At 36.9% G+C, this 15,625-nt stretch overlaps 1 protein-coding gene across 1 annotated transcript in view; it reads left to right on the top strand.

Moving 5' to 3' along the window:
• The window catches only part of ipo4 (importin 4), a 21,290-nt gene extending 7,644 nt beyond the window's left edge, over nucleotides 1-13,646 (top strand). Inside the window, exons 14-26 of the mRNA XM_073830543.1 lie at nucleotides 8-40; nucleotides 121-248; nucleotides 334-411; nucleotides 3,800-3,857; nucleotides 3,955-4,060; nucleotides 6,392-6,585; nucleotides 7,084-7,134; nucleotides 7,250-7,375; nucleotides 9,582-9,808; nucleotides 9,891-10,023; nucleotides 12,777-12,881; nucleotides 12,979-13,048; nucleotides 13,138-13,646. Of these exons, the coding sequence (XP_073686644.1) occupies nucleotides 8-40; nucleotides 121-248; nucleotides 334-411; nucleotides 3,800-3,857; nucleotides 3,955-4,060; nucleotides 6,392-6,585; nucleotides 7,084-7,134; nucleotides 7,250-7,375; nucleotides 9,582-9,808; nucleotides 9,891-10,023; nucleotides 12,777-12,881; nucleotides 12,979-13,048; nucleotides 13,138-13,268 (1,440 nt within the window). The 3' untranslated portion in view covers nucleotides 13,269-13,646. The remainder of the gene's footprint in view (nucleotides 1-7; nucleotides 41-120; nucleotides 249-333; nucleotides 412-3,799; nucleotides 3,858-3,954; nucleotides 4,061-6,391; nucleotides 6,586-7,083; nucleotides 7,135-7,249; nucleotides 7,376-9,581; nucleotides 9,809-9,890; nucleotides 10,024-12,776; nucleotides 12,882-12,978; nucleotides 13,049-13,137) is intronic.
• Nucleotides 13,647-15,625: the final 1,979 nt, after the last annotated feature.

The following is a 15,625-nucleotide window of genomic DNA, read 5'->3' as shown; positions in this document are numbered from 1 at the left end:
CGTGATGTTGCTGTCACTCAGATCCACGGAGGGTGTGACGGTCAGTAAGGACTTTTCTCTCATATCATCTGTGCACCATCCAACATGAAAGGTATTGTAATATACTTGTCTACTCCACAGGCTCATTTAGGGGAAGATAAACAGTTTGTGCTCCTGGATGATGATGATGCTGATGAAGAAGGTGAAGAGGGCGATGCTATTTTGGATGAAGAGGGAGAGACTGAGGTTGATGACAGAGATGTTGCAGGGTATGGATCTGATTCTCTCTTTCATCTGTCTCTTTAGTTTTTTCTTATGTAAGAGCTCTAATCAGGATTCCTTCCGTTCTCACAGATTCAGTGTGGAAAATGCTTACATAGATGAGAAAGAAGATGCTTGTGATGCTTTGGGTGAAATCGCCTTCAACACAGGGTAATGAAGCATGTTTTACATATTGCATGAATGCTGATGCATTTGCATTTACAAACTAGAGGCTTGTTAAGTGTAGATACGCTACAGTGACTAGTCTAGGTTTAGTGGATTTTTGTATTTCAAAGAAATTCGTACTTTTATCCAGCAAGGATAAATTGATTGATTAATAACAAGAAATGTTTTTTTAAGCAGCAAATCAGCATATTAGAATGATTTCTGAAGGATCATGTGACATTAAAGATTAGAGTAATGTCTGGTGAAAATTCAGCTTTGCCATCACAGGAATACATTACATTTTAAGAATACTAAAATTGAAAACTGTTTTAAGTTGTAGTAATATTTCACAACATTACCGTATTTTCTGTATTATTGTAAATGGTGAGCATAAGAGATTTCTTTCCAAATTATTAAAAAAAATCGTTCAAACCCCAGATTTTTTAACAGTAGTTTAACGCTCAGTTTCTTAGACTGGTTTGACTGCATCAAAGACAGCCTTTATAACAAAGTACTCTTAAATAATTATGTATTTTTGTGCAGGATATAATGTTGAGCTAGAAGTTTTTGATAAATTTCCTGATAATTTACTCATATACCCCCCCATGTCTTTCCCATTTGTTTTTCTTCAGTTAAAAAGAAATGAAGGTTTTTGAGGAAAAGGTTTCAGGATTTTTCTCCATATAGTGGACTTCAATATGGATTAGCGGGTTAAAGCTCCAAATTGCAGTTTCAATGCAGCTTCAAAGGTCTCTAAATGATCCCAGCCGAGGAGTAAGGGTCTCGAAACGATTTATCATTTTCTAACAACAACAAAAAAAAATTATATTCTTTTTAACCACAAATGCTCGTCTTGCATCTCTATGATGCACATCTACGACTATTACATAATCATGCCGGAAAGTTCACACTTACTTAGTTCTTCACCTATTAACTTCAGTTCAAAAAGGTAGGGTGAAACTTCAAAATTGCCCGACATTGTTGTTTTACCTTTTTTTGTAAAGGGCATTTGACTTTTATATAGGGATCCACCGAAATGAAAATTCCAAGCCGAAGCTGAAGCCTAACAAAATTACACACTGGGCCGAAGGCCGATTAACAAAAAAGTTTTTTCATGTTTTTGTTAATCATGATTTTTGCCATTTTTATTTTTTAAGGCCATTTCATGGTTTCAGTCATGATAAAGTAACCAGCAACAACTACCCTATTCTGTCGGTGCTTATAATGGTTTTTGCGTTTTTTTTTTTTCCTGGACAGTTTTAAATGCTTCCACACTGCCCGCATGTTTGCTATATTAGTGCGTGCCTTTTTTTGCTATTTTCGGCCAATAATTTTGGGTGCCGAACATTCAGTGCATTCCTACTTTTTTTTGTAAAGGGCATTTGACTTTCTTTGCTCATTTGCTTTGTTGCTGCAGTGCCCATGTTATGTGCGACCTTACCAATATGTTTGCATAATGTGTAAAGTCGTGGATGTAGAGCTAGTGCAAGACGAGCATTTGTGATCCTTTGAAGCTGCAAGGAAACTGCAATTTGGACCTTCAACCTACTGATCCCCATTAAAGGGATAGTTCGAGCATTTAAGACATAAAGTTGTATGCAATCCTTATCAGCACTATAGTGTATACACACTGACCCACACTGCGTTCACCTCCCTGGTCAGAGTTCTGGCCGCTGGAAGTTTTTCAAGAAAGTAGTCACGGTTAGTTTCTGGGGCCTCAAAACTGTGCGTTTTTACGTGAAAAAAAGATATGCGTTTCAAAGCTTGATTAATTTACATCACAAAAAACACTCCTGACAAAAATCATACCTCAGTTTTAATCGGCACTATATTCTTTCCGTTTCCATCAATCCGCGCTGCTGTCAGTTCGCACGTTCCGATCAGCTGTTCCATTACACACTCGAATGACAACGACGTAAAAAGTAGAAAATTAACAATGGTGCGAACTTGTAAATTCCCAGGTTGTAACCACAAGAATGTGCAGGGATCGCCGTTCAGATTCCATCGTTTTCCTGTTTCTGATATAGTTATGAGACAGCTTTGGCTGGTTGCCATCGGCTACTCTGCGGGAGCTAAAATATCCAGTATCAAGGATTTTCGTGTGTGCAGTGCTCACTTCAGCGAAGACGATTACATCCCCAACTAAGGAGGAAAAATCAAAAAATGGATTTTAAAGAGTTCTGCTGTACCAGTACCACGGGTAAGCTCTATTTACTAACTTTATGTCGCATACGACAGGTTTATTTTGAAGCTAACGGCGGTTTTTAGGCTAACGTTACACTGAGAATATTCTAACCGGGGCAGTGATGGCATCGACAATAATCGACTGTCTATGTGGTGAGAAAATCGGCAAATGTCATAACTAATGAATTTAATTGAATCTATATAACACAACAAAATATGATGCTTTGCTATATTTGTTATTGTCTGTAACTATGCGGAACGTGTGTCGGTATCATCGTGTTTATAAGTGTGCTTGAAGTCACATACATACAGGTAGGTCTAAACCAGGTATCTCCAACTCCGGTCATCGTGAGCTACATTCCTGCAGCGCGATGTTTTCCTATGACAGGACACCTTTCTCAAATGAGACTATCTGTACAAGCCTGCTAATAACCCGTTGATTTGAGTCAGGTGTGTTGCATCAGAGAAAAACTAAAACCAGCAAGACAGTAGCTCACGAGGACTGGAGATCTCATGTCTAAACTGTACAGTAAACAATCTGATGTTTAGACTCCTGTGGAAATCACGTGAAACGAGGTCTAATATAAATATATATATATATCGTCTGTTCTGTCTGACATTGTGCTAAAATTGGTTTCATCATCAGAAGTTTCGTAGTCAGACATGTTGTCAGCGAGTCGCGCTATCAACAGCTGATCGGAACGTGCGAACTGACAGCAGCGCGGATTGATGGAAACGGAAAGAATATAGTGCCGATTAAAACTGAGGTATGATTTTTGTTAGGAGTGTTTTTTGTGATGTAAATTAATCAAGCTTTGAAACACATATCTTTTTTTCACGTAAAAACGCACAGTTTTGAGGCCCCGGAAACTAACCGTGACTACTTTCTTGAAAAACTTCCAGCGGCCAGAACTCTGACCAGGGAGGTGAACGCAGTGTGGGTCAGTGTGTATACACTATAGTGCTGATAAGGATTGCATACAACTTTGTCTTAAATGCTCAAACTATCCCTTTAAAGTCCACTATATGGAGAAAAATCCTAAAATGTCATCCTTAACCTTCATTTCTTTTCAACTGAAGAAAGAAAGACACGAACATCTTGGATGACATTGGGGTGATTAAATGATCAGAATTTAAATTCTGGAGTGAACTAATCTTTTAATAAACTGGCTAATAATATTTTATATAAAAATATATTTCTGTTTCTCAGAGTGGCGTTTCAGCCCTTCCTGGAGTCTAGCTTCCAGCAGGTGTATGAGCTCCGTGATGTGAGTGACTGGTGCTTTGTGTGGTTTCATGGGTGCTGGTGTGTAATGCTGATGTGTTAATAATGTTTGTGCTCTTTTGTGAATGTGAATCCATCAGTTCCCACATGAGGATGTGAGGAGAGCTGCCTTTGGCGCCATGGGCCATTTCTGCCGAGCTCAGCACAAAGTATGGAAAGAAAACCCAACGGAGGCCAACCACCAGGGTACATTCACACTAACTGCACAATAGGTCTGGGTGTATGACAGCATACTGTGTGATGATAGAAATGTGTCAGCTAGTAGAGATTCTGCTGTATGGTTCGTACCTCAGTGATGCTAAAACTATAGCAGGGCTCGCAAAATTTCTAAATCTCTGGTAGCCCTTCGGGCAGGTACACTTCAGATTTAGGTAGCCCGAAAATTAATTTAACTAGCCCAAATTATTGTTATTTTTTTGAATATAGAAAATTAGATAGGAGTCTAAATGTCAATCAAAAATACTTTCAATACACAAATATCAAGGAATTAATTTTATTTGACTATTTACAGTGTATGCAGAATTTTTAAATATCAATTTAAGGCAATTTATGATCCTTTTAAGAGCTGCACAACTAAAATGAACAGTCTGAGTGGGGTTGGACAATGTACGGTAACATTAAGCCATACAATGACATGATTTACAGTTCAGATACAGGTTTTCACAAAAACAAAAAATCTTATACAATGGCAATTCAGCCTTTATACCATTAAAAGAGATAAATCAAGTATATAATGTATTATATTTATTTAAAACATAAATATAACTGTCTTAATTGTTTAGATTTTTAGAAAGCACATTCTTTCACATTTACAACTCTGTGTTTGCTGCATAAAAACATAGGTCGATATTTGCAACAATCTGACTAAAAACAGCTGAAAATTTGGACGTGCAAATTAATTCTCTGTCACGAGGTGGCACTTTATGAGCGTTGAAATATTACGGTTTCCCTAGTAACGGCTGTACACAAAGCAGCATTAACGCTGTTTCACCAGGCATGAAATGAAAATGCCAATGAGGCGTTTCTGAGGACAGTTGGTTCCCTTCAGAAACATTCATATAAAGACATCAGTGCTGCATTTTAACTTTGAAATGTGCAGCGTGCATATTTATTCAGTGACATCATTGCCTTTTAAAGTTTTATCCAGCCCTATCGCGATTCTCGTCTTTCCGTCCCCAACTGTAAGACCTCTTAAAATTATACTTAAGCCTCTTCTTTTACTGTTTAACATATTTACACCTTTTTATGGCCTTAAATTTGATACAACTAAATTGAGGAGTTTTTAAGGACTCGCAGGAGCCCTCTACTTTAAGATAGCCCATCGGGCAGTCCAGTAGAGCATTTTGGTTGCCCGACTGGAAAACACAATAGATTTTGCAAGCCCTGTATAGTCTACACTTTTAACTGTTGCACATACGGGTTTCCAGTATTATTTGCTTATTTTTATTTTAAATTTTCATAAATAATCAATCGTGATTAGAAATTAACAGTTAATAATAATTAATCAAGTAAGTATTAATGTTAATCCGCTGAAAAGACATGGACGCAGATATTTTTGTGCCTGGCCTTCTTGAATATGAATTTGTAGGAGTTTCGTTTTTACAAGATGGGAGAAGAGTATTAAAATGAATCACGCAACGTGATTTATTAACATTTGCACTTATCAAATTACGGGTATTTGCACTATTATTTAACACCTACAACAAAAAGCATATCTTTGAATTTTTTCCATCTGTGCTTTAATGAAATTGCATTCTAATGCTAGTTTGGCCTGTTTAGTACATTTTATGTAAGAATAAGAAGTTTAAATATAATTTAAAAACTACACTTTTTTGCCTGAAAGACTTTTGCTATCACGACACCACAGTATTGATAATACCGTTACATCCCTGAACTTTACTAATATGTAATGTCTAGAAAATTACAGATATTACCATTTCTCCATTAAAATATCAATTTATAATATAAATAACTGTCATTGGAATTAAATAATATATTTTGGTTAGTGTCAATCAAGTTTCAAAAAAAGAAACATTTAAATGAGATAGAATTACTAATTATTTGCATATGTAGTAATGCTTATTTTTAATTGATGAAACATTAAGGAATTTCCAAAGCAAAATAACTATTTTGTCAAAAAAAATTTTGTTGCTATTAATTTTGCTCAAATCACCCACCTCTAGTACTCGTCTGTATCTCTCTGGTTTTTCGCAAACACTCTTTTATATTCGCGTCACTCTCTGCTTCCTTTCATCCATTCTCTGTCTCATTATTGACGTCTCCCAGGAAGAATTAGAAGCAGCTTCATTTGACAAGAAGATTAACTTTTAACTCTGCTTTCATTGATGCCTTTCGGCCCCTGCCATTCAGTCATTCATTCGTTCATTCGCTCTTTATCGTTTCCCTTCCTCCTTTAGTTAAATGAGCTGCAATTAGTGTGAAGGTTAAAGAACTTGTGGTTTTTAATGATCCTGAATCCTTTGATCAGATCCTGTATGTCTCTTTATATCTCTCCAGCTCTGCATAAGCTGTTGCAGGTGGTTTTGCCTTGTTTTCTGGAGGCGGTGAGACAGGACCGTGAGAGACAAGTGGTGATGGCCATACTAGAGTCCATGAATGCTGTCATCAAATCCTGTCAGGGGGAGGCGCTACAAGCTCCAGGGATACTGGCCGAAATAAGTAACACCATTAAAGATGTGCTAAAGAAAAAGGTCAGGATTCAAGCACTCTTCAAGCCCTACAGTTGACGAGATATAATGTCGTAAATCTGTAAATTCCTTGTAAAGTTTCTGTCTAGACCAGCTAAAATGACAGATGATGGTTTTCATTGACTTCCATGGTTTGTTTTTTCCTAATAAAGGAAGTCACTGGGATCCATCAACTGTTTGGTTACGATTATTCATCAAAATATCTTCTTTTGCCTTTAACAGAAGAAAGAAACTCATACAGATTTTGAGGCGAATTAAACGATAACAGAATTTTCATTTAAGGGTGAACTGTCCCTATAAAGACTGCATACACTTATCCTCTCAAAACCCATTTAAGCCAAGCACAAGGCTTTTACTGTGTCAAGAAAATAGGTGTTAAGTAATCAAATGAATTCAGCTGCTTATTCTCACTTCAAGGTGTTACATAAGTCTGCAGTCATAAGGGGGTGGGTGGTTGTTTTTTATGCTTGTGATCTTATTTTCTCTTTCTGTCTCGCTCAGACTGTGTGTCAGGATGTAGGTGGGGATGAAGCAGATGACGACGAGCAGCAGGTGTTTAAGATGATTTCACAGTTTTTATGATTTAGTCACAGTTCGCTGCCAGCAACGACACAATTTACCTAAAAAGACTGTGACCAAGTGGAATAATTGAGCGTTTGTGTCTCAGGCGGAGTTTGATGCCATGCTGCAGGAGTTTGCCGGAGAAGGGATTCCTGTTTTAGCCTCGGCTGTACCAGCTGAAACTTTCTACCCTCACCTTAATGACTTGCTGCCCCTCATCATAAGCAAAGCTGTGAGTTTTTCATTGTCTAATTCAATGTTCACTGATGAAGGATGTATAGTTGAAGGCAAAAGTTTGCATACACCTTGCAGAATCTGCCAAATGTTAATTGGCTTACCAAAATAAGAGGGATCATGCAAAATGACCCTGTTCAAAAGTTTACATACACTTTATTTTTAATACCCCCCCCCCCCCCCCCGAACTTCAAGTTCATTTTATTTTCGATACAGTTCCAGATCACAATAGAAGTAATTTAAGGTTATCTTTTCTATGGAACAGGTACAATGGATTTTATTAAACAAACTAAATAGCCGTATGTTATTTATCTTATTTACACGATGGCATGTCATTTCTGTCTCTACGTGATCGTGCGCTTACAGTTTGTCTTCCGCGAAAACACGGACTGGATCGCGGACTCCATTCATATAAATGGAAATTATTATAGCACGGAATACCATGGAATTCTTAAATTTTTGGTTGAATAAATCAAAAGTTGGTATGTCACTTAATTCCAATCACGATATGGACTAGTGTCTGTGAAAACAGAAACGCAAAAAGACCGTTTCAATCTGAATCCTGCATGTTCCGTTTTCCTCTCTGTATGTATGAATGGCGGAGACGCGTTTTTTTTACTACAAGCATACTGAAGCACACGTGAGGCTTCCGGTAATTTATGGCCTTTGCATCTCACATGAACAGATAAACTCAATCTCCATAGCTGCTGTGAGTGTCACTGCTTGCCAATTTTACCATTTCATTTGAGAAAACTAGCATCATATCATACTGTATACACATAGAAACTTCACGGCAACCTGTCAAAATAAAAGTACTGTTTAACATGAAACAGATCAATATTAGTCTTGTATTACTTTTGTACAGTATAATGTAGGTTTTTTTATATATTCCTATTTAAATAATTTACATAAAACAATATATATGATAAAAGATAAATATTACAAGATTAACCACTTCATTGTAGAAAAAAGTACTACAATTATTATTGAAACGTTTTTAACTGAATATAATTTTTCTTCCATGTATTGATTTTAACAGTAAACCTCTGTTTGTTTGCCAAAAATGAAAAGGGTTTATTTATCATTTGATTGAAAATAAATAAATGTTTATGCTTTCAGTTGATTATCAGAAAAATTTAAACAAGAATTTCTAAAAAAAAGAAAAAAAAAATAATTTTTAAAAAGCAAAAGATTGTAGGGCCCTTTTGTTCAAAATGTTGAAATAGATAGTTTTGGACTTATTTTTTCACTAAAATAAATGGTTTTGTTATTACACAAAGTAGGCTAAAGTACCGGGAAAAAAGTTATGTACCCCCCCCCCCCCCCCAAAAAAAATCTGTAAACCTAGGGGAAACACTGAATACTGAATTATCCACTGTGATAATTGTTCATGAGTCCCTCTGTTCATGTGAGATGCAAAGGCTATTTCAACCATTGAATTTATAAAAATGAACAGTTAAACTGCCTGCTGTTCTTCAGAAAAAGTCCTTCAAATCCCACAGATTCTTTGGTTTTTCAGCATTTTTGTGTATTTGAACCCTTTCCAACAATGACTTTATGATTTTGAGATCCATATTTTCACACCCAGGACAACTAAGGTTCAAACACTCACTCGTGCTTCAGAAGGAAACACAATGCATTAAAAGCAGGGGGTGAAAACTTTTTGAGTTTGAAGATCAGGGTAAATGTAACTTATTTTGTCTTTTGGGAAACAAAATTTAGGTGAAATAAGAAAAATTGACATCTTCATTCTGTTTCAAAAGTTTTTACCCCCTGGCTCTTAATGATTTGTGTATCCTTTTGGAGCATCAGTGAGCGTTTGAACCTTCATTAATAGTTGCATATGAGTCCCTCAGTTGTCCTCAGTGTGAAAAGATGGGTCTCAAAATCATAGAATCATTGTTGGAAAGGGTTCAAAAACACAAAAATGCTTAAAAAATAAAGAATCAGTGGGAGCTGAAGGACTTTGCTGAAGAACAGAATTCAGTTCAACTGTTCATTTTTATAAATTCAACTGTTATTTTCTCTTGTGTAATATAAACGTCTGTCATGTAAAATATATTATTCAGGTCAGTACTAAATAAAAAATAACAGTCATATTGTCTTTTGGTAAAATTGAAGCAATTTTTAATAAATTAAATGCATTGCCATTATTGGTTTGCATTTCATGAGCATTTCAATCATTACTCTTCACTGTTTTTTAGAAATCTTCATGCACGGAGGCAGACCGCTCTTTCTCTATTGGTACGATTGGAGAAACATTGCACTCATTGGCAGGTGTGACTGGAGGCAGGGCAGTTGCTGGCCGGCTGTCCAATCGGCTGTTGCCGGTGCTTGTGGCTGGAGTGAGGGACAGTGATGCAGAGGTGCGCAATAACAGTGTGTTTGCACTGGGAGTGCTTGCACAGGCCGCCGGACCCATCATTGCCTCGTATCCTTCATAGATCCCTGTGTGCATGTTAACATGTTCTCTAATCTCCTCGACTCTGTGAACCTTAACCGCTGTGCTTCAGTGATTTTCCAATGATGCTCTCCCTCTTCTCCAACCTACTTTCTAAAGAGTCTGACCTAAGAGTGATTGACAACCTCTGTGCTGCCCTGTGTAGGATGATCATGAACCATGTTGAGGGTGTCCCACTTGAGCAGGTTACTTCTATTGTTCATATTTGAAGAACAGTTTAGCAGAAAAGGAAAATTTGTTAAATGTACCCACTCAGACCATCCAATATGTAAATGGGTTAGTTTTTTTCATCAGAACAGCTTTGAGAATTGTTGCACTACATCACTTGCTCACTAATAGATTCTTTGCAGTGCATGGGTGCTATCAGAATGAGAAAATATCACAATAATCCACTCGACTTCACAACTAAATTAATATTTTGTGAAGTGAAAAGCTGTGTGTTTGCAAGACACAAATCCATGAATTTAACTCTCGCTTCTGAACAAAATCCATAATAACACTTCCTCCAATGAAAGTCAATCTACTGTTGTCAGTATCCACCAACATTTTTTTGAGAGCTGTTTTGGATGGTTTCACTTTTAAATGGTGCTTGATCTGTCATCTGATTCAGACATGACAACTTTTTCACTGGAGAAAGCAATATTGTGGATAAAGGATTTATTTTAGCTGAAAGCAATGGTTTGAAGTAAAAAAAAAATGTTTTGGTGGATTTATCACAAACATGCTTTTCGCTTCACCAGACGTTAATTAATGGATAAAAAAAAAAAAAAATTAAAAGGTAATTGCGACTTTTTATCTCACAGTTCTCCTTTTTTTCTCACAATAAAGACAGAATTGTCTTTTTTCAGATTTGCTTAATATAAGTTTGAAATTCAGACTTTTTTTCTAAGAATAACATGATATAAACTCGCAATTGTGAGCTATATAGTCAGAATTTTGAGATATGAACTTCCAATTCAGACTTTTTTGTTAGATTTGTTTAATATAAGCTTGACATTACGTGACATAAACTCGCAATTGCAAGTTATAATGTCAGAATTGTAGGATATAAACTAGTAATTCAGACTTTTTTTTTCTCAGAATTACGTGATATGAACTCGCAATTTGAAGTTATAAAGCTTTTGTACTTTTGCTTTAATTACTGCCTCAATTCGGTGTGGCATGGAGGTGATCAGTCTGTGGCACTGCTGAGGTGGTATGGAAACCCAGGTTTCTTTGACAGTGGCCTTCAGCTCATCTGCATTTTTTGGTCTCTTGTTTCTCATTTTCCTCTTGACAATACCCCATAGATTCTCTGTGGGGTTCAGGTCTGGTGAGTTTGCTGGCCAGTCAAGCACACCAACACCATGGTCATTTAACTAACTTTTGGCAGTGTGGGCACGTGCCAAATCCTGCTGGAAAATGAAACCAGCATCTTTAAAAAGCTGGTCAGCAGAAGGAAGCATGAAGTGATCTAAAATGTCTTGGTAAACGGGTGCAGTGACTTTGGTTTTCAAAAAACACAGTGGACCAACACCAGGAGATGACATTGCACCCCAATTCATCACAGACTGTGGAAACTTAAAACTGGACTTCAAGCAACTATGAGCTTCTCCACCCTTCCTCCAGACTCTGGACTTTGGTTTCCAAATGAAATACAAAACTTGCTCTCATCTGAAAGAGGACTTTGGACCACTGGGCAACAGTCCATTTCCTCTTCTCCTTAGCCCAGGTAAGATGCCTCTGACGTTGTCTGTGGTTCAGGAGTGGCTTAACAAGAGGATTACGACAACTGTAGTCAAATTCCTGACACGTGTGTGTGTGTGTGGTGGCTCTTGATGTCTTGACCCCAGCCTCAGTCCATTCCTTGTGAAGTTCACCCAAATTCTTGAATCGATTTTGCTTGACAAGCCTCTCAAGGCTGAAGTTCTTTCGGTTGGTTGTGCATCTTTTTCTTTCCACTCAACTTTCTGTTAACATGCTTGGATACAGCACTCTGTGAACAGCCAGATTCTTTGGCAATGAATGTTTGTGGCTTACCCTCCTTGTAAAGGGTGTCAACGATTGCCTTCTGGACAACTGTCAGATCAGCAGTCTTCCCCATGATTGTCTAGCCTAGTGAACCAAACTGAGAGACCATTTTGAAGGCTCAGGAAACCTTTGGAGTTGATAAGCTGATTGGCATGTCACCATATTGAGATTGTTTTTCTCAAAATTGCAAGTCGAGTCAGAATTCTGAGATAAACTCGCAATTCTGAAAACATATCTCTTACAGATTTTTTTTTTTAATCTCAAAATTGGACTGTATAAAATATAAAGATATAAACTCCCATTTACGAGAAAGTCAGAATTGCAAGTTTTTGTTTTTGTTTTTATCAGCTGTTTTAACACTCATTTTGATAGCACCCATTAACTGCAGAGGATCTATTGATAAGCAAGTAATGCAATAAAGAAACAAACAAAAAGTCTTGCATGACCTAAGGGTGTGTACATTTTAAGAACATTTTAATTTTTGGGTGAACCGTTTCTTTAAGGCCCAATATACTTGCATTATTTTTGCATTCATAGATGGTAAAAAGAAGTTTTATATACCAAAGCAGTGTTATACTGTGCTGCACGCTTAACCTCTCAATAATAAAATAAACACAGCGGTGAGAAAACAGCAGTTAGGAAAGCATCTGGTCATAGAGATGTAGATATTTTTGCAACTCTTGAATTCTGAACTCCAGTCAAGTAGCGTCATGTTTATTTCTATAGCTGAAGAAATTAAGTACGTTTACTTTGGTAAACGGTTTCAAACTTCCAAAACAATCTCGAAACGAGTCACACCAGTTCATTCTTGAATTTTGTCTGAAGTATATCTGAACCTTTATCTATACTATTACATTTACTCTTTTTATTAAGTGTTTGATATGACAAGTGTATTGGGTTATAATACCTATTTACCCTTTTCTCGCAGGTCTTTCCTGCTCTTGTGGCTTGTCTCCCTCTGAAGGAGGACATGGAGGAGAACAAAACCATCTATAGCTGTCTGACCTTCCTCTACTCACACAACCCTGTGCTGGTACAAGCTCATTTTCACTCCCAGCATGCTCAGCTCACAGCACCTTATTAAATTGTGTCCTATCAATGCACTGACTGTGTTTTATTTCTCACTCCAGGTTGTTAGTCATCTCAAGCCAATAATATCTGCTGCTGCTCATCTACTGGGCATGAAGGATGTTGATAATGGTGAGAAAGTGTTTATTTGACTGGAATATTTTTGTTTTACATTACAAATGACAGTAATTTATATATTCACGCATATTTATTCTTTTTAGAAACACAAAACGCCCTTCTCATGCTGCTGAGAGGTCTAGCACAGCATCACACCCAAGAATTTCAGAGTGCGGTAATGTCACTTCCAGATGAACAGAGGAACAAAATGACCATGGCTGTCACTCAATCATAGCACCCATTTCTTATCCTAAGTATCCCCTTTCACAAGGCCTTCCACTCTTGTGAAAGCCAGCCAAACTGATAACAGATTTTTTTTATTCTATTAGAAATGGGCTGATTCAGTTAGCTGAGTATGCTCTCAGCTTTCTGTAGTGCAGCAGAGCCTTTGAGACTATTTTCTCTTAATTTATTGCAATGTCCACTTACGCCTCTTGTCACTTTTACTTTGTTTTATTGAGTTGTCTTTTTTCATTTATTTTTTTTCTGTAAGTCTCAATGAATCTTCTGCTTTTCCATCTGTTTTGAATATTCCATGAAATTATGGCTTAATATTTGAGTGTGAAGCTTTGAATTGCCCTTGTAGTGAAAGAAATATATTTCTATGAATTCATTTGTTGTTTCTGTTTTTCTGTTTTCCAGAATTGGTTTAAGAATCAGAGTTCATACAAGGTGCTTAAAGGAGTAGTTCACTTTCAGAACAAAACTTTATAGATAATGTACTCACCCCCTTGTCATCCAAGATGTTCATGTCTGTCTTCAGTCGTAAAGAAATAGTTTTTTTTCTCTCCATATAATGGACTTCTATGGTGCCCCGAGTTTGAACTTCCAAAATGCAGTTTAAATGGCGCTTCAAAGGGCTCTAAATGATCCCAGCTGAGGAAGAAAGGTCTTATCTAGCGAAATGATCGGTTATTTTCTAAAAACATTTACAACTTATATACTTGTTAATCTCTACACAGAGTACACACAGAGCTAGACAAGACAAGCATTTGGCATTTGAGGTTAAAAAGTATATAAATTTAAAAAAAAATTTTTTTTGAGTAAAATAACCGATCGTTTTGCTAATTAAGACCCTTCTTTCCTTGCCTGAGATCGTTTAGAGACCTTTGAAGCTACATTTTGGAAGTTCAAACTCGGGGGCACCATAGAAGTCCATTATATGGAGAAAAATCCTGAAATGTTTTTCTTAAAAAACATAATTTTCTTATGACTGTAGAAAGAAAGACATGAAAATCTTGGATGACAAGGGAACAAAAATGTACAGATAGTGAACTACTTTAAATTTGACTTTTAAGGCTTGGAAGTCCCTTGAAAATTGCAATATTTCTGAAGAGGCACTTGAAAAGTGCTGAAATTACAGAGTGTGTATCAAAGACAGTGTATCTAAATGTTTAATTTTGTCAATAAGCACATAACTTTTCACGCAAAATACACGCAATTCAAAAAAAAAAAACATACCTTTTTCATCCTATATCAATTTATGTCAGAAAACAATCAAGATAAGCAAGTAGTAGTACTGACAGTGTCGTGTATATATGGCTAAAGTTGTGAAGAGTCATTTATGCTGGAACCACTCTAATTGATTCAAACTTGTGACTTCGATCATTCATTTTTAAGCGATTCACTTGCTAAAACCACATCAAATTAAAAGACTCCATTCATTTCCGAATTTCAACAAAGCTTGTAACGATTTTAGAAAGTGCAGAGCGATGAGTGAAACTGGATCAGTTACCATTATGTCGCAAAATGATTCACTGATTTGAAGCACTCCAAATCTTTTTCTTTAGATCGTAACTTAGAAGCGGGTTCACAGATCCTTTGCTTTAGTTCAGAACGGGTTTGCTAATCTTTTGCTTTAGATTGGAAATACGGAGGGGGTTCATGAATCTTTAGCTTTAGATCGGAACTTCAGAGCGGGTTTGCAAATCATTTGCTTTAAATTGGAACTTTGGAGTGGGTTCACAAATCTTTTGCTTTAGATCGGAACTTCAGAGCGGGTTTGCAAATCATTCGCTTTAGATCGGAACTTTGGAGTGGGTTCACAAATCTTGCTTTAAATTGGAACTTCGTAGGGGGTTCATGAATCTTTAGCTTTAGATCGGAACTTCAGAGCAGGTTTGCAAATCATTTGCTTTAGATCGGAACTTTGGAGCGGGTTCACAAATCTTTTGCTTTAGATTGGAACTTCGTAGGGGGTTCATGAATCTTTAGCTTTAGATCGGAACTTCAGAGCAGGTTTGCAAATCATTTGCTTTAGAGCAGAACTTTGGAGTGAGTTCACAAATCTTTTGCTTTAAAATGGAACTTTGGAGCAGGTTCACAAATCTTTTGCTTTAGATCGGAACTTCAGAGCGGGTTTGCAAATCATTCGCTTTAGAGTGGAACTTTGGAGTGGGTTCGCAAATCTTTTGCTTTAAATTGGAACTTTGGAACGGGTTCACAAATCTTTTGCTTTAGATTGGAGCTTCAGAGCGGGTTTGCAAATCATTCGCTTTAGAGCGGAACTTTGGAGCGGGTTCGCAAATCTTTTTGCTTTAAATTGGAACTTTGAAGCAGGTTCACATCTTTTGCTTTAGATCGGAACTTCAG

The sequence above is a fragment of the Garra rufa genome, chromosome 24 (genome assembly GCF_049309525.1).
Source record: "Garra rufa chromosome 24, GarRuf1.0, whole genome shotgun sequence".
In the NCBI taxonomy this organism is placed as follows: domain Eukaryota; kingdom Metazoa; phylum Chordata; class Actinopteri; order Cypriniformes; family Cyprinidae; genus Garra; species Garra rufa.
The sequence above is the reverse complement of the archived record's forward strand: the minus strand, read 5'-3'. Positions and strand labels throughout refer to the sequence as shown.